Source organism: Gadus chalcogrammus, chromosome 2 (genome assembly GCF_026213295.1).
Source record: "Gadus chalcogrammus isolate NIFS_2021 chromosome 2, NIFS_Gcha_1.0, whole genome shotgun sequence".
In the NCBI taxonomy this organism is placed as follows: domain Eukaryota; kingdom Metazoa; phylum Chordata; class Actinopteri; order Gadiformes; family Gadidae; genus Gadus; species Gadus chalcogrammus.
The window spans coordinates 50001-67500 of record NC_079413.1 but is presented as its reverse complement, the minus strand read 5'-3'; the positions used below and the strand labels follow the sequence as shown (position 1 = coordinate 67500).

At 52.5% G+C, this 17500-nt stretch overlaps 3 protein-coding genes across 5 annotated transcripts in view; 1 reads left to right on the top strand and 2 right to left on the bottom strand.

Annotated features, from left to right (window-relative positions):
- Positions 1 to 2100, top strand: part of ep300b (E1A binding protein p300 b) — a 31896-nt gene extending 29796 nt beyond the window's left edge. For all 3 annotated transcript variants that reach the window (XM_056609352.1, XM_056609344.1, XM_056609335.1), the window contains exon 30: positions 1 to 2100. This exon is cut by the window's left edge and continues 2915 nt beyond it. In XM_056609352.1, the coding sequence (XP_056465327.1) occupies positions 1 to 724 (724 nt within the window). In that variant the 3' untranslated portion in view covers positions 725 to 2100.
- Positions 2101 to 5849: 3749 nt separating this feature from the next.
- On the bottom strand, positions 5850 to 12488 carry cbx7a (chromobox homolog 7a). The gene is made up of 6 exons (XM_056608004.1): positions 12106 to 12488; positions 10974 to 11017; positions 10401 to 10466; positions 9758 to 9824; positions 9027 to 9207; positions 5850 to 7698 (listed from the first exon to the last, which is right to left on the bottom strand). The coding sequence occupies exons 1-6, from the start codon at positions 12172 to 12174 to the stop codon at positions 6968 to 6970; spliced, it is 1158 nt and encodes a 385-aa protein (XP_056463979.1). The 5' UTR covers positions 12175 to 12488; the 3' UTR covers positions 5850 to 6967.
- Positions 12489 to 15287: 2799 nt separating this feature from the next.
- top3a (DNA topoisomerase III alpha) overlaps positions 15288 to 17500 on the bottom strand; it is a 13981-nt gene continuing 11768 nt past the window's right edge. Inside the window, exons 18-19 of the mRNA XM_056607147.1 lie at positions 17238 to 17500; positions 15288 to 15787 (exon numbers count right to left, since the gene is read on the bottom strand). The exon at positions 17238 to 17500 is cut by the window's right edge and continues 525 nt beyond it. Coding sequence (XP_056463122.1) covers positions 15615 to 15787; positions 17238 to 17500 — 436 coding nt within the window. The 3' untranslated portion in view covers positions 15288 to 15614. The remainder of the gene's footprint in view (positions 15788 to 17237) is intronic.

Here is a 17500-nt window from a genome sequence, read left to right as displayed (position 1 = left end):
AGCGCAGCAGCAGGCCGCGCTCCAGCAGAGGCTGCAGCACCACCTCCAGCTGCAGCAGCAGCAGCAGCAGCAGCAGCAGCAGCAGCAGCAGCAGCAGCAGCAGCAGAACGCTATGGCCGGCCTGCAGGGCGGCGATGGCGGCCCGGGCGGAGGCGGCATGGGAGGGGGTCCTCAGCAACCACAGCCTCAAGGGCCCCAGGGCCCCCAGGGCGGAGGCCCCTCCCAGCCCTCGCAGGCCCTGCTCCAGCAGGTCCTGCACCAGAGGATGCTCCAGCAGCAGCTGGGCACCGGGGGGTCCCCGGCCCAGCACAGCAACCCCATGAGCCCCCAGCAGCAGATGGCTCCCTCGCCGCACCTCCAGGCCCAGGCGCTGGCCAACCAGGTGCGCTCGCCGCAGCCCTCGCCGCGGCCCCAGTCGCAGCCGCCCCACTCCAGCCCGTCCCCCCGCATGCAGCCCCAGCCCTCGCCGCACCACATCTCCCCTCAGACTCAGACGGGCTCCCCGCACCCGGGCCACATGAACCAGCACCACCCGGGCATGGGGGCGCCCCCCACCCCGCAGCAGCAGGCGTCGGCCCAACAGAACAATATGGAGCAGTTTGGGTCGGAGCAGAACGCCATGCTGTCGCAGCTCAGCGGCATGTCCGGGCTGCACGGCCACGGGGGCAACGGCCAAGACCCGCTGGGCCCCAACATGAACCACAACCCCCTGGACATCATGTAGGGGCGGAGCCCCGGACACCACGAGGGGCGGAGCCCAACACTCTGCGATTCATGGCAGAACTGCACTCGCCCCGGACAGTGTTATTATCGTTATTAAGTTTAATACTTACCCTCCGGGTTCTTTTTATACTATTATTAAATGTTATTTAAAATGTTTTCAATAAAGATACATTGAACTGAACTTCCTATGGGAGATGCAACAATAAATCAACTGGTCGATAAATGAATTAGAATAAATGAATTGTAAGTTATTGCTGTTAATATATTTTTTTGCCAATTGTGTACAAAGGAGGATAGTTTCTCTATGCCCCCGCTCTGAGGATAAAAACAGGATATTTTCTGGGAGGGCGGGTGGATGGTGCAGCATTTGCCTTTTTAACAAATGTTTTTAAAGATTTTAGAAGCGGTAAAGAATTAAAGAGGACGCGATTTTAATGCAATGGACTTTTTATGTTTTTTTTTTTTCATCATTCAGTATGAATTTTTCAGAGTGATGCGAGATATTAATGTTATCATAAATCCAAACAAGATGCATATCTTCGGTTAAAATGTTTGGTTTTTGATTTATTTATTTTTGTTCAAAGTGGGGTCGTTTTCTTATTTTTTGTTATATTACCCAGAGACTGCTACAATTGGTAGACATATATTTTGTAAACCGGTCGCAGACGGGCTGGTGTAGGATCATCATTTCGCCGTCGATGTATTCGGTCTGTCCAGAGTGAGGTTCTGTCAGTGTTATGGCGGTGGAGGGCCGATACCTCCACACCGGCCAAGCACCCCCCCTGCCGGCCACTGTATGGCTGGCACGCTGGGGGGGACTCACAAACAGCCCGCTCCCTTTTGAATGTATGTGTGTGTGTGCGTGGGCGTGTGGGTATGTGCACTCCTTCCTTAAAAAGACACTTCATACGAAGCGTGTGGGGAGGGACGGGGGGCGGTCGGTGGCATACCTGTGTGCCTGTAACGTTTCTAGTATACGGGGGTGTGGGGACCCCCGGGGGCGGGGCCGGGGTAGTCCAGGGGTTTTTCTTGGACTCTCGCCGTTCCGAGGAGTTTAAGGCGAGAGGCTCTATCCAAACAGACTGTGTTGCACAGCGACAGGAGGAGAGGCGGCCCGGCCCCCCGCAGCGTGCGTGCGTGACGCTCTCTGTGCCTCTGCGTTTTTCTTTATTATTTTTCTGTTGCTGCTTCCCCCGGATGTGCGCCTCCCACTCTCCGGGAGCAGAGGACTGCCCACTTCCGGTACCGCCCCCTCTCGAGACTCCGCCCTCAATCTATCTTTCTGCTAAGAACTTTGGGAGTTTTAATTTAATATTTTTTACTGTACAAAGGAAACACAAACTGTGGACTCAAATACTGTTTTTATAATAAAATGGAAATTACAAATAATTCATGTGATAATTGCATTTTTTTGAGAACTCACTTTTAAAGGTCCAATGTTTGTTCGGGTTGGGATACAGGGCTCTCGAGTTTTGAACTGAGTTCAGAGTGAGATTTTGTTGGGGGGGGGCGCAAAAGAGGACGTCTGGTTAGGCTACCCTACGTACGGGAAACCCATTTAGTTCCTACCTGTTCCACTGTTAAATAGCGGCCCAAATTGGTGGGCGCTATCCTGGTGATCTGCGTGAGAAATACGGAAGTGTGAGCGTGTGCATGGGTTGAATGCTGCTGAAACCGAATACTCGTACTTGACTGCTATATAGTATGCATTTTGTAGTACGCCACAAATATAGCGCGTCCGAATGCTCAGTACGCATTGTGTAGGACGGAAATCGTCTACTACCGGCCGCCACAGTAAACAACGGAGTTCACTACGCTATCCCACAATACAACCGGAATCTGGTAACGAACGAAGAAGAGATGGCTGACCCGACACCACCAGAAAGAAGTCGTAGAAAGCGGCGAAAAAAAAGAGACAGTAAGAGTAACAAAGTAAAGTAAGTAATTAAGTAAAAAGAGACATTTTTAATTCAATAGCAACGATGACAAGACGGAAAACAGGTAACTTTTGCCGGCATCTGAGGGGAGATACGTCATCTCCAAACATCCGGTGGAGTTTCGGCGGCGTTCGGAAGCGTTCTACGCATAGCTGTAGACCGTACTACAGTCAAGTGTAGTACGGTCAAGTAGTAGACACTGAACAGAAATAGTATGTACTAAGTATTCGGATTCAGCCTCTTATGGATTAATATCGTCTCACTAATTAATTACTACTATTACTTACCATTTCTGACTGATTATCGAGCTAACAACAACAAGCTCGTCCTTTATGCGGCCTTCATTCCTTTTCCTGTCCGTATTGCTCTAACCTGTGTGTGCTACCAGTTGTCTATCTTTATGTGAATACTCATACTTGACTGCTATGTAGTATGCATTTTGTAGTACGCCACAAATATAGCGCGTCCGAATGCTCAGTACGCATTGTGTAGTACGGAAAACGTTTCCGAATGCGTGCTATCGCCACAGTATACAATGGTAGGTCAATACGCTATCCCACAATGCAACAGGAGTGTGTAACGAACGAAGAAGAGATGGCTGACCCGACACCACCAACAGCGGCTTAGAAAGACGTTGTAGAAAGCGGAGAAAAAAAGACACTAAAAAGAGTATAAAAGTAAAGTAAGTAAAAAGAGACATATTTAATTTAATAGCAACGATGACAAGACAGAAAACAGGTATTTATCAAGGTAATTTTGCCGGCATTTGAGGGGAGATACGTGATCTCCAAACATCCGGTGGAGTTTCGGCGGTGTTCCACGCATAGCTGTAGACCGTACTACACTGTCAAGTGTAGTATGGTCAAGTAGTAGACACTGAACAGCAATACTAAGTACTAGGGTTAGGGTTAGTACTTAAGTATTCGGATTGAGCCAGTCTCTGTTGGCTATTAAGTAGGGTGACCAGACGTCCTCTTTTTCCCGGACATGTCCTCTTTTCGAGACCTAAAAAATGCGTCCGGCAGGGATTCCAAAAACGTCCGGTATTTTGCCTCGTCGCAAAAAAAAAAAAATATATATATTATTGTTATTATTATACGTTCCACCTTCTTGCGCGAGCTGACTGTAGAGAGAGTCTGTCATTGGGCGACCGATCTCATGTGCTCGTTGAGAAGGTGCCGTGTATAGACGGAATGAAACCCCCCCCCCGTCAACAATCTTGCCCGGGGCGCAATTGGACCTAGGATCGCCACTGTCTGCAGTCATGCCTAAAACGTAAATATAAGTTCACGGACGAACTAAAGAAAAAATACCCATGTTTTCGCCCGCCCCCCCCCCCCCCCCCCCCCCCCCCCCGCGACGAAGTGTCCTCTTTTTCACAAACTCAAATCTGGTCACCCTATATTAAGACCAACTCCAGCTAGCTAGCTAACTACCTGTCTGACCTCCATAGATACAGACTACCTGTCTGACCTCGACACGACAGAAGCAGACTACCTGTCTGTCTGACCTCGACAGAAACAGACTACCTGTCTGACCACGGCAGACAGACTACCGGTCGTCCGAAGCGGTCGCGTGCTAGTTTTGCCGCTACTTCCCCAGCAACACCACAAAACAAAATGGCCTCCGTCTGCTTTCCACAGGCGTCATTGCCCCCATCACCTCCTCTATTACCTCCTCCATCACCCCCCCCCCCCATTGACCCCGTATCTTCTAATACATGCTGTCGAAATGGAAAGCACCATAAACTATAAATTCTTTGAGCAAATATTAGTTGTCGAAATGGTTGCCGCTAACGCATTTCAAACAGCTAAATGGAGCGCGTTTCTCTGATATAAATGAATAAACAAACTTCACCCACATGTGAAAGAGGAATTAATAGCAAACAAAGCAGAATTCAGAGTCGGAGGTTCAGCAGTGGTAGAAGGCGAGTATAGATCTACCTACCTATATGAGGGTTATTCTTGGAACTGAACGCATCAATAATTACCAGCAACAATGAGAAGGAAAAGGGTTTGTGAGTCACAGTTCTTTCTGCTCAGTTCCCGCTGCGAACAACGCGCCCTCTAGCGGCGCTGTCACGTTAAAATTGTACCGGCCTACGTCATCCATAGTAATCCATTCCAAACCTGCCTGGCAACAGACGATCGATCGCGTCGAATGACGTGGGAAGGTTCTTGACCATTCGCGAACTCGTTCATTGAGCGCGAAAAGACAGATAACACTTATTTTACAAATTACATTTATTAGCGTTCCTAACTTTATATTTGTATTGTATTGCATTGAATTTATCTATTTCCCTACACAGTAATAGCTAAATGTTATGGGGATAACGTGAATAATAATAATAAAAAAAAATACCAGTTAGTAAATGCCTGCTCACCTATCTACCCATCTATCTATCTATTACCTATAATCTATTCTCTAAATTAAATTAAGGAAATTAAATTAACACAAGCTAGCTAGACTATGATACACATTAAACACTCAGTTTACTAGCTAAATTCGATGAAACAATTAAATGCAATACAAATATAAAGTAAAAACAAGTGTTATCTAGCGATCCGTTATCTGTATTATATTATTTCGTCTTCGGCAACATGGGCGCGATTGAAACCTGCCTGGCAACGGACAACCCCTTACGTAATCTGTTGTTCGTTGCCTGGCAACGGACCACTGATATGTACCCGGTACAATTTTCGCCCCCGGTACAATTTTAACGTGACAGCGCCGCGACGCTATCGCACCACATGATACCAGGCACACTGAAGCCTTACAGTTCTGTGGTCGACAGTCCTACACTGACAACACGTAGCGAGGCCAACGGTCTGAAACTCTTCATTATGTTAGTTAGTTAGTTAGTTAGTTAGTGTGACTTGATTGGGTTAGGGTTAGGTGACCTCTCTTCAGGTCTCTGCATCCTGTAGGGACTGGAGGTCATATCTATAACCTCTGACCTCTCTTCAGGTCTCTGCATCCTGTAGGGACTGGAGGTCATATCTATAACCTCTGACCTCTCTTCAGGTCTCTGCATCCTGTAGGGACTGGAGGTCATATCTATAACCTCTGACCTCTCTTCAGGTCTCTGCATCCTGTAGGGACTGGAGGTCATATCTATAACCTCTGACCTCTCTTCAGGTCTCTGCATCCTGTAGGGACTGGAGGTCATATCTATAACCTCTGACCTCTCTTCAGGTCTCTGCATCCTGTAGGGACTGGAGGTCATATCTATAACCTCTGACCTCTCTTCAGGTCTCTGCATCCTGTAGGGACTGGAGGAGGAAGTGACTGTAAGAGTTTTAATGGGGTGTCATTGAAGAACAGTGGTAACTATTGACGGTCTTTTTGTTATAAGAAACATCTAGAAACAGAGGTCAGGTAATCATGTTTCCATATTTATTGTAAATACAGTCCAAATAAAAAGGCATTTTTCATAAAGACATTTCGAACATTCATCAAAGAGAAACTTCAACGAGACCAGTGATAGTATAGTTATTATAGTTGAGGCCATCCTATGTGACATGCGATAAATAGTAGCTCAGGACCTCTTGACCTCACGTGCGTGAGCACATCATTGTACACAGCTCTGTAACGTTGTACACCGACACCTCTTCATGATACAACACACACACCAGGAGCGTCAGGATATAAAAATAGAACGGCTACACTCCGAACTACGAGGACAGAAAGACGGCTAACAGCACGTGCTACTCTACTGAGGCTCCTCATCGCGCTGCTCCTCTGGGAGGGGGCCGGGGAGAGGAGCCCGCTGAGACACAGGACGCACGGGACAGACGGGGCATGCGCCGGCTCAACACTGGAGGAGGCGGTCGTACAAAAGGCTTTGTTAGAAAAGGAGGCCGGTGCGCGGGCCGGTAACAGTGGTGTTCAGTGTGGGACGACGGACGGAGGCGGAGCCCTCTGGTACAAGTAGCTGCTTGGAAGTCATAATATAGGTGATGAGGTTGGAGCTTCGCACGCTCCGCCTGTCTGCAGCCTGAACACGAGTGCACCGCCCCGAACGGCAGTCGGTCCGAACCCCAGGAACCCCTGTTCCCTCAGCTCTCCTCTGATCTCTTCTTTAAAGGCAATGGGTCAATATTCAACGTATCCTCGGAATTTTGCCAATAAGAACGTCTGTAAACATCTGGAAGGATCTGTCACGTACACAAACACACAGATAGATATACATATATATACACACAAACAACTATTTACACGTTTGAAACGAGTGATAGCCAAAGCTTCTGTTTTCCTATCACGCCCCTCCCCTTTTCTGCCCTCAGGCCCCGCCCCCAATCCCCGAACTAGAGGCCTTTGAAGAAGCCCTCGGCCTCCGTGGCCTCCCGGAACGTCACGGTCACGGCGTTGATGGTCACCTGGGTGACGGTCACCTTCTCGTCGGGGGTCCCGGCGGCCACGTCCTCGTCTCCCGGGAGCGCCGGGGCGAGCAGCGCCGGGGCCCCGGACCCCCCCTCGGGGTCCCCGGGGGAGGGTTCGACCCTCCGGGGGTCCAGGGGCCCGCTCCCCTGAATGTTCACGATCACCGACGCGCCGCTCCTCTGCCAGGCGGGGCCCGGTGGGGGGAGAGCCCCCCCGCCCCCCAACAGACCCCGCACCCCCACCCCCACGTCCCCCGACAGACCCCGCCCCCCCACCCCCACGTCCCCCGACAGACCCCGCCCCCACACCCCCACGTCCCCCGACAGACCCCGCCCCCCCACCCCCACGTCCCCCGACAGACCCCGCCCCCCCTCCCGGCTGCCCGTGCTGCTGTCCACGTCCCCCTCCCCGCCGTCGCTAAGGACGTCTTTGGGCCCCGCCTCCGACATGCAATCCCAGCTCTCTGATTGGCTGCCCGGGGACACGGGGGTCTCGGCGGCGGGCCCCCCCAGCGTGACCCCCAGGTCGGGGTCCTCCCCGGAGCTGGAGCCCCCCCGGGCCAGCGAGTGCACGGCCAGTAGGTTGAGGGCGAGGCTCTCCTCCGCTGACGAGTCCTCAGGGTGAAGCGTCATCGGGGAGCTGCACTCAGAACGGCCTGAGGAGGAAGAGGAAGAGGAGGAGAGGGAGAAGGAGGAGAGGGAGGAGGGAGGAGGAGGAGGAGGAGGAGGGAGGAGGAGGAAGGAGGAGGAGGGAGGAGGAGGAAGGAGGAGGAGAGGGAGGAGGAGGAGGAGAGGGAGAGGGAGGAGGAGGAGAGGGAGGAGGGAGGAGGAGAAGGAGGAGGAGGAGAGGGAGAAGGAGAAGGAGGAGGAGGAGGAGAGGGAGGAGGGGGAGGAGGAGAGGGGGGAGGAGGGAGGAGGGAGGAGGAGGAGGAGAGGGAGGAGGAGGGGGAGAGGGAGGAGGGAGGAGGAGGAGGAGGAAGAGGAAGAGGAGAGAGGACAGGGTCAGGTCGTGAGTCTAAACTCTGGAGCCGGAGGTGAAACTCCTTCACTCTGGTTCTCCTGTTTAGAACCATGACTCCCTCCCAAAGATGGAGGGTCTCACTGTCCCTCATGGACCCTCAGGGGAGCAGACCCTCAGGGAGCAGACCCTCAGGGGAGCAGACCCTCAGGGAGCAGACCCTTAGGGAGCAGACCCTTAGGGCAGCAGACCCTCAGGGAGCAGACCCTCAGGGAGCAGACCCTTAGGGACCAGACCCTTGGGACCCTTCCGTCCGGTCCGGAGGTCGTTGTGTCAGTGGGTCCGTCGCCTCTGAGCTCACGACTCCGGAGTGCTCCGGGAGAAACGGAGCAATACCAACGGAAGTCGAGGAGGCCGTAAAGAGTCAGAAGGCCAACCATTCGCAAAAATATAGAGAGAGTAGTATAATATCTGTTATGTATATATATTTTGTGTTTAATTTGTATTTGGCAATGACTGGACATTTAAAAATTGATTTTTTTTTAATCTGCGGGTTGGTGGGGGTGTCACATGCCTTCACTTTTGGTGCCATTTTTGCCGATTTCGGATGACACAAAGCAAAGCCATCTCCTGTACAGATGCCATGTTTGCGATTGTGGATGCCGTTAATTTGCGACAGGACAGTCACTGCCCTCTAGAGGACGTTTAGCGTAACATCCATAACCACGCTAAACCGGACGGAGGGAGTATGAAGGGCAGTACCGGAGACAACGTTCGGTACGGAAGGACGGTTTTCGCCCGGATCCGGAGGTGTGAATCCACCTTTAGGGGGCGGGGCTCCGCCCGGGCGCGCCACCCACCCACCGTAGAGGCTGCCTGCGCGCGGCTCGCTGGCGTAGTCCGACAGCTCCATGTCCGGTTTCCCGCCGCACTTCCACCCTCCTCGCCGCATGGCCCCGCCCTCCTCCTCCTCCTCCTCCTCTTCCTCCTCCTCTTTCTCCTTCCTCAGGAAGCGGCGGTGTTTGCGGGACGGCCCGTGAGCTGAGGGCCTCGCCCCCCCCCGGCGCCCGGCCAGCCGGCGGCACAGGCCCCCCCGCCCCCCCGGGTCCACGTCGGTGCTCATGGAGCGCGCCAGAGAGAGGCGGAGCCGCGGAGGGGGCGCGGCCTCCTCCTTGTGCTGGCTACGGAGGTCCATGGCGAAGAGATTCTGGAGGGGGGGCACACACACACACACACACACACTCACGCACACACGCACACACACGCACACACACGCACACACACACACCAAGAGAAGAGGAGCGGGTGAGGAGTGGCCGGGGGAGGCTGATGCGGGGGGAGGTCATCATGAAGTCACTGAGATCCTGGAAGCTGAGCGTCTCCGCCCGGCGTCTGACAGCCGTCAGAGGGGGGGAACGTACCCTGGGGGGGGCAGAGGGGGGGAACGTACCCCGGGGGGGGGCAGAGGGGGGGAACGTACCCTGGGGGGGGCAGAGGGGGGGAACGTACCCTGGGGGGGGGCAGAGGAGGGATACATACCCTGGGGGGGGGCAGAGGGGGGATACATACCCTGGGGGGGGGCAGAGGGGGGATACATACCCTGGGGCAGGGCAGAGGAGGGATACATACCCTGGGGGGGGGGCAGAGGGGGGGTACATACCCTGGGGGGGGCAGAGGGGGGGTACGTACCCTGGGGGTGGGGGGGCAGAGGGGGGGTACGTACCCTGGGGGTGGAGGGGCAGAGGGGGGGAACGTACCCTCAGCAGCAGCCGCCGGGGACGGAGACCCTTCCTCCGGAACGCCACCGCACGGTCCCGCTCCTCCCTGGGGGGGGGGGGGGGGTGAAGAGAGTCAGAGAATCACAGTACAAAGGCAGACAGACAGGTCGGGGGGCTGACAGACAGACAGGTCGGGGGGCTGACAGACAGACAGGTCGGTGGAGGCAGACAGACAGGTCGGGGGGCTGACAGACAGGTCGCTGGGGGCTGACAGACAGACAGGTCGCTGGGGGCTGACAGAGAGACAGGTCGGGGGGCTGACAGACAGGTCGGGGGGCTGACAGACAGGTCGGTGGAGGCAGACAGACAGGTCGGTGGAGGCAGACAGACAGGTTGGAGGAGGCAGACAGACAGGTCGGAGGAGGCAGACAGACAGGTCGGTGGAGGCAGACAGACAGGTCGGAGGGGGCTGACAGACAGACAGGTCGGTGGAGGCAGACAGACAGGTCGGAGGAGGCAGACAGACAGGTCGGTGGAGGCAGACAGACAGGTCGGAGGGGGCTGACAGACAGACAGGTCGGTGGAGGCAGACAGACAGGTCGGAGGAGGCAGACAGACAGGTCGGAGGGGGCAGACAGACAGGTCGGAGGAGGCAGACAGACAGGTCGGAGGGGGCGCTCACTTCTCCTCGTAGGCTAGCACCAGGCGCGGGTCCAGGATGTGGTCCTCGGGCTCCCAGGTGCTGTACCTGGAGCACAGAGAGCTCTGTCACTCTCACTCTGTCACTCTCACTCTCTCACTCTCACTCTGTCACTCTCTCACTGTCACTCTCACACTGTCACTCTCACTCGGTCACTCTCACTGTCACTCTCACTCTGTCTCTGTCACTCTCACACTGTCACTCTCACTCTGTCACTCTCACTCTGTCACTCTATCATGTATGTATACATCTATCTATCCATCTATCTGTCTATACTATATATATATAAATATCTCTGTATAACTATATATATATCTATACCGATCCATCTTTAGTATCCATCCAGCTATACATCAATGTATCTATCCATCTATTTGTTTGTCTGGTCTTTCTATCTGTATATCTAAAATGGACCGATGATATAATAAATCCAGCTGTATCTATCTGTTTACATCTATATTTGGTATCCATCCATCCACCCATCCATCTCTGGGTCTGTCTGCTCAGAACGGTTATCTGGTGTGAGATCACTGAGGGTGAGTCACTGTTACTCACTTCTGGGGCCATCCCTGCCACTTCAGGAGGTACTCCACGTTCCCCTGGAGGACGGACACACACACACACACACACACACACACATCACAGTCAACACTGAGCACATGTCGGCTCGTGCGTGTGACGACATGCATGCTTCCAGCGCCTCACGCTGTTGTTGTGTTTTCATGTTGGCCAAACAGGACCGCTGTCCCTTTAAAGTAAGTCGGGGGGGGGCAGGAGTCACATTCTGTTGTGGGCGATGACGTCAATGATAGCGGAGCTGTTTGGCCTCAACGCGCCGAACAATCGTCGTGATGACGTGAGCGCACATGGGCAGGAGGCGGGGGGGGCAGCGGGATAACGGAGAAGCACTTTCTAGAAGGTGGTGTCGCTACTGGAGAAGGTGGGGCCACGGGCACTTGTAAACAACATGGTGTTGCGCAACCCACGAGCCTCGCACCTCCGCCCTTTCGAGGATAACATTACATAAAGTCACGTGCTTCTGCGAGCATCATCACGCTGCTTACGGTTCACTAAATTACGCTTCTTTTTTTTAAGGTAAAAATAATAATAATAATAATAATAATAATAAAATATAGAATAGTAATACGTCAATGCAAAGAACCCCATGGACCCCCGCCACCCCTCGCGCTCTCTCTCCGTTCCCCTTCCCGCCCCCCCCCGCTCACTAAAGTCCCAACATTACGCAGCAGTTTCCCCCTGGATCCCCGGACTGCGTAGCTCCATGGCGCACTGGGACCAGTGCTACCAATCTGCGTAGCTCCTCGGACTGGTACCAGTGCGCATGGTGAACGGTCCCGCACTCTCGCGGACTCCAATGGTCGCGGGGTACACACCCCCTTCCCGCCGTACTACCAGCACACGCCGTCCGTGCGGCTCCTGACGCGTGACGGTCTGCGGGAACACGCGTACTAACTTTGGCTCTCTCGTTGTTCCAGCATCCTCCGTTAGAGCAGGAAACTACCGGGAACTGCGTAGGTCCCATAGAGCCCGGGATAGGGGCTCGGACTGGGGACGAACCGGCTCTACCTGCCATAGTTCTACAGAGTAGGTCTTTATACTAGTCTATAGGTCTACCTGGTCTACATAGTCCGTCGGATGTTACGTAAAAGTCAGTCCCGCGTCTCACCTTTCGCACGCGCTTCTTGGTGATTGACTCCACGGCGAACACCTGCTCTCCGATGGAGGACAGCTCCATGTCTCTACCGGCGGACGGGACGCGGCACGCGCTCTTCTGTCTCCAGGCAGCAGAACTCTGACTGCTCCTCAAGCAAGCTTCTTCCAACTCTCTGCTGCTCCGCTGTCCTCGTGCATCACCTGCACTACTCCACGAATAACTGTGATGTCCCCTCCCCTCTCTCCCTCTCCCTCTCCCTCTGTCTCTCTCTCTATCTCTCCCTCTGTCTCTCTGTCTCCCTCTCTCTCTCTCTCTCTTTTTCTGTGAATCTCTCTCCCTCTCTTTCAGAGTTTTAAAATCTGCGACACATCAACACTGGAGAGCGCGTCCTTTAAATCAGGCGCGCCCCCTCCGTTGCGATAAGACGAGCCCCCTTGGAGCGTGCCCGCGAGAACGCGCGCGCAAATGAGAGCAGAGTGCAGAAGAGGGGCGGGGCCGTGGGGGGCGGGGCCGAGCGAGGAGGCGGGGGTCAAAACACGAAGGTTATTGTGAAAGTTTGAAATGCTGTCTTGTTTTCACATTACTTTATATATATCATAAGGGTTTGGTTGGTCGTACTTTTATAGATATAAATAATTAAATTATTAGGCTAATTATAGATGTAGGTTATAGAATGACAACACATAGGCCTTCTACATTGCTATGTTTTCTTTGAGATCTGAAATGAGGCTGCTCACATATTATTGTATTATATACCGGACATACAAATGTAACTAAAATTAAAATAAAATGAAACAAATAAAATAGTTCAACACCCAAGGCTGTGGACGGAACGTACTTTTTGCAAGGGTGTAATTGATAGTTAATTATTCTAACCATAAGCACGGTACACTTAATTGTCCAATCAAATCCCATAAATGCGAGGACTACAACTTGGAGCCCAGTTGCTGTGTGCTCAACTTACTAGAAAGGATCATATATATATATATATATATGTATATATATATATATATATATGTATATATGTATATTTATATATGTATATATGTATATATATGTATATATATGTATATATGTATATATGTATATATATATATGTATATATGTATATATATATATATATATATGTATATATGTATATATATATATATATATATATATATGTATATATGTATATATATATATATATATATATGTATATATGTATGTATATATATATATATATATATATATATGTATGTATATATATATATATATATGTATATATATATACACCCGCACCAAATCATCTGACCACATCACCCCTGTCCTCATTCAACTTCACTGGCTCCCAGTACACTACCGCATCCAATACAAAACCCTACTCCTCACCTACAAAGCTCTCCACAACTTAGCCCCCAGTTACCTCTGCGACCTCCTCCAAGAATACACTCCCTCCCGCTCCCTCCGCTCAACCTCTGCTGGACTACTATGTATCCCCACATCACGACTCACTTCAATGGGTGCCCGGTCATTCAGCTGTTCAGCACCCAGGCTCTGGAACTCCCTCCCCCCACACATAAAACAGTCAGACACCATTACAACCTTCAAGTCACAACTCAAAACTCACCTGTTCAAACTCGCACACAACGTCTAACTGATCACTGTTTTGATTGTTTTTTTTGTTTTGTTTTGTCTTGTTTTTGTTTTATTTATTTCTTATTGCTTATGTTTATTTATTTATTTATTTATTTATTTTTTCCACAATGTCTTGTTTTTTTTAAAATATGTATGATGACTATATGCTCTGTAAGGTGACCTTGGGTGTTTTGAAAGGCGCCTCTAAATTAAATGTATTATTATTATTATATGTATATATATATATATATATGTATGTATATATGTATGTATATATGTATATATATACATGTATACATGTATACATGTATACATGTATACATGTATACATGTATATATGTATATATGTATATATATATATATATATATATACACATCATCATCATATCTATATATATCCTCATTCAGCTCCCAACTCCCCTTACGTTCTGTTGTTACTCACACACACACGCACGCACGCACCCACGCGCGCGCGCACGCACGCTCCGGTCCACGCTGCACCTGGAACACTCGCATCACTTACGGGCACTGGGTGTCATGGTAACCGTTTCTAGAGCGACGATTGAACCGATAACGGGTGAGGAGCAGCCCCGGTGCTGATGAGACCTCGAGCTGGACTCATCAGTCGTGATCGGTCCGAGACGATGACCGTTCTCAAACTCTGAACCATGCTGTTCCTCTCATAAAGGCCCCCGCAGCCCCGTGTGATGCCGTTACCGAGGCCGTTTGGGCAGGGAGCGGAATCACATGACCGTGATCTGCCCAGATACCGCTACCAGAGGAGTCGGGAGCTGAGGAGAGAGCGGGAAACGATGAAGGACAGATCACATCGTACATTCCCACCCACGTTATGACTCACACACGTGCCAGTAAGCGGGAGGTGGGTGTACGTTATTATACACTTCGTTGTAAAACGTGTTCCGAAGAAAGCAACTAAACTGTCTATAGGCGTTTAACGGGAACACACGCGGTAATTTGTCCCGGTGGGGCGGAAACCCGTTTGTTTGTCGCTGTATTTCTGGGAATGACGCGTCGTTCGGGACGTCGACCAACATCTGCGCTCCAGATGTAGTTTTAACCTATGCATCGTTATCGTCCCATTACTGCGCTCCAACACTACTCTACTCGAACAGCTTGTTTGGGTTTTACTTTAGAGGCTCTTACTGCAACTGAACTAATTAAGGACAATATAAACGTTAACCATGCTACCATTTTTAAATATCTTTGATCTTTGATAGCTTCGGTTGGCTTACATTTGTACAGATGTGCAACATCAAAAGGTTGAAATATCGTTTTTTTTATTTACAATCATGCCAACAAATAAAACTTTCTTGGTCAACAAAAATACTGGGATCATTACCATAGTTTAAAATCATTCCATCAAATACAATCTGGTTCAAACATTAATGTCCACTTTGAACCGTCATCGGCCCCTCGGCCAATCACACACAGCCCACCTCAACCCCTCATCTAACCCCCCTAACCCCCCTAGCCCCCCCTAACCCCCCTAACCCCACTGACCCCCCTAGCCCCCCCTAACCCCCCCCGACTCCTCCTCTCCTTAGAAACACCAACAGCCCCCCTGAAGACCGCTGGGGGGGGGGTGGTGGTGTGATGTCACTGCTGGGGGCGGGGCTGTGGTGTCACCTCTGGGGGCGGGGCTGGGATGTCACCGCTGGGGGCGGGGCTGTGATGTCACCGCTGGGGGCGGGGCTGTGATGTCACCGCTGGGGGGGCGGGCAGGTGGTGTCACCGCTGGGGGCAGGTGGTGCGGGTGGTGTCACCGCTGGGGGCAGGTGGTGCGGGTGGTGTCACCGCTGGGGGCAGGTGGTGCGGGTGGTGTCACCGCTGGGGGCAGGTGGTGCGGGTGGTGTCACCGCTGGGGGCAGGTGGTGCGGGTGGTGTCACCGCTGGGGGCAGGTGGTGCGGGTGTGTCCGGGCGTGTGGCAGATGCCACAGGTCCGGGGTTTCTTAGTGGCAGGAGGCGCGCCAGAGGAGGAGGAGGCCCCCGCCTGCTTCCTCACCTTCTTCACCACGCCTCCTCCTCCTCTTCCTCCTCCTCCACCTCCACCTCCACCTCCTCCTCCTCCTCCTCCTCCTCCTCCTCCTCCACCACTGTAACCTCCTCCTCCTCCTCCTCTATTGTAATCTCCTCCTCCTCCTCCACCTCCTCCTCCACCACTGTAACCTCCTCCTCCTCCTCCTCCTCTATTGTAACCTCCTCCTCCTCCACCTCCTCCTCCTCGTCCTCCTTCTGACCCTGGGACACAGGAGAGAGCTGGGCGTTAGGTAACCATGACAGCCAGAGGAGAAAGGAGAGCCAGGGTTGTGTCGAGGGGCCGGGGGCCCCACAGAGGGGTCCTCCCTCCCTGACCGGCTGCTCCGGCCGGCTGCCAGCTGGTGTGGTGTGGATGGCTGCCCTCAGGTCTGCTGCCTTCGGATCCACATGTCCCAACAACCGGGAGCGTGACCCCCCTCCCCCCCCCCCCCCGCAGCACCTTGACGACTCCCACCGGGTCCTGAGACAAAGCTCCACTCCTTAGGGGCCACCACGCTGGGTTACATTCAGAAGTGGTCTCCACCAATGCATGCGTGCATTTCATGTGGAGGATAAAATGAGCCGTTTAAGGGACAGCGGTTGATCGTTTGAATAGAGATACATGATCTAGCCTGGGAGACATGAGCTGTGAGAGATGGTTGAACTCCCCTGGCCGTTACGTAACAGGAGCAGGACTGAATGTTCTGCTCTTCATTTGCTTCCTCTACTGATGGATTCAAGACCTCTAAAACAACTACTGGGGTTATCGGCAATGAGCAGGAATCAACATTCTGAGGAGTTGTATAAACAATTCCCTGGTCCAATCAGATGGCGCCCCCCTCCTTGGAAAGTAACCTCAACGTTAACTTTCTTCCACCCACTACAAGCCTCACATGTGTCCAAGTGGATGGAGGCTCAGATTTAGCTCAGTCAATTCTGTTCTGCGGCACCAGGATGCATAAACCCTTCTGGACTAACATAAAGATTGTTTATCCTTTACCTGTGCAGGTGTCTACCCATTACCTGAGCACCCCTCTACGCGTTACCTGGGCAGGTGTCTGTCATTTACCTGAGCAAGTGTCTGTCCTTCACCTGTGCAGGTGTCTACCCGTTACCTGTGCAGGTGTCTACCCGTTACCTGTGCAGGTGTCTACCCGTTACCTGTGCAGGTGTCTACCCGTTACCTGTGCAGGTGTCTACCCGTTACCTGTGCAGGTGTCTGTCCGTTACCTGTGCAGGTGTCTGTCCGTTACCTGTGCAGGTGTCTGTCCGTTACCTGTGCAGGTGTCTGTCCGTTACCTGTGCAGGTGTCTGTCCGTTACCTGTGCAGGTGTCTGTCCGTTACCTGTGCAGGTGTCTGTCCGTTACCTGTGCAGGTGTCTACCCGTTACCTGTGCAGGTGTCTACCCGTTACCTGTGCAGGTGTCTACCCGTTACCTGTGCAGGTGTCTAACCTGTGCAGGTGTGTGTCTGTTACCTGTGTGTTTACCTGGAGGCACGTTCTCGTCGGCCCACTGGAAGAACTCACACTGCTGGTCCCGGGGCCGGCTGCAGGTGTTGAACGTGCGTCCCTTGTTCGGGCCGTCCTTCTGCACCGTGCGCGTCACCGCCACCTCGTTACAGTTGCACATGGTCTCTGTAGCGGACCCCGGCCCCCCGCCCCCCACAGGGGGGCCGTTCCCAAAGCCCAGAGACGGCCTGTGGGGCTGGGAGGGTCTGGAGGGGGGGCCCCCCTGCTGCGCCCCCTGCTGC

What these genes read in the sequence shown, in the direction of transcription:
- cbx7a (XM_056608004.1), bottom strand. Translation starts at nt 12,174, where the DNA reads ATGGAGCTGTCCTCCATCGGAGAGCAGGTGTTCGCCGTGGAGTCAATC. An exon ending in CCAAGAAGCGCGTGCGAAAG is followed by an intron (nt 11,018 to 12,105) that starts GTGAGACGCGGG and finishes TCCGTCCTCCAG; the next exon opens with GGGAACGTGGAGTACCTCCT. An exon ending in TGGCAGGGATGGCCCCAGAA is followed by an intron (nt 10,467 to 10,973) that starts GTGAGTAACAGT and finishes TCTGTGCTCCAG; the next exon opens with GTACAGCACCTGGGAGCCCG.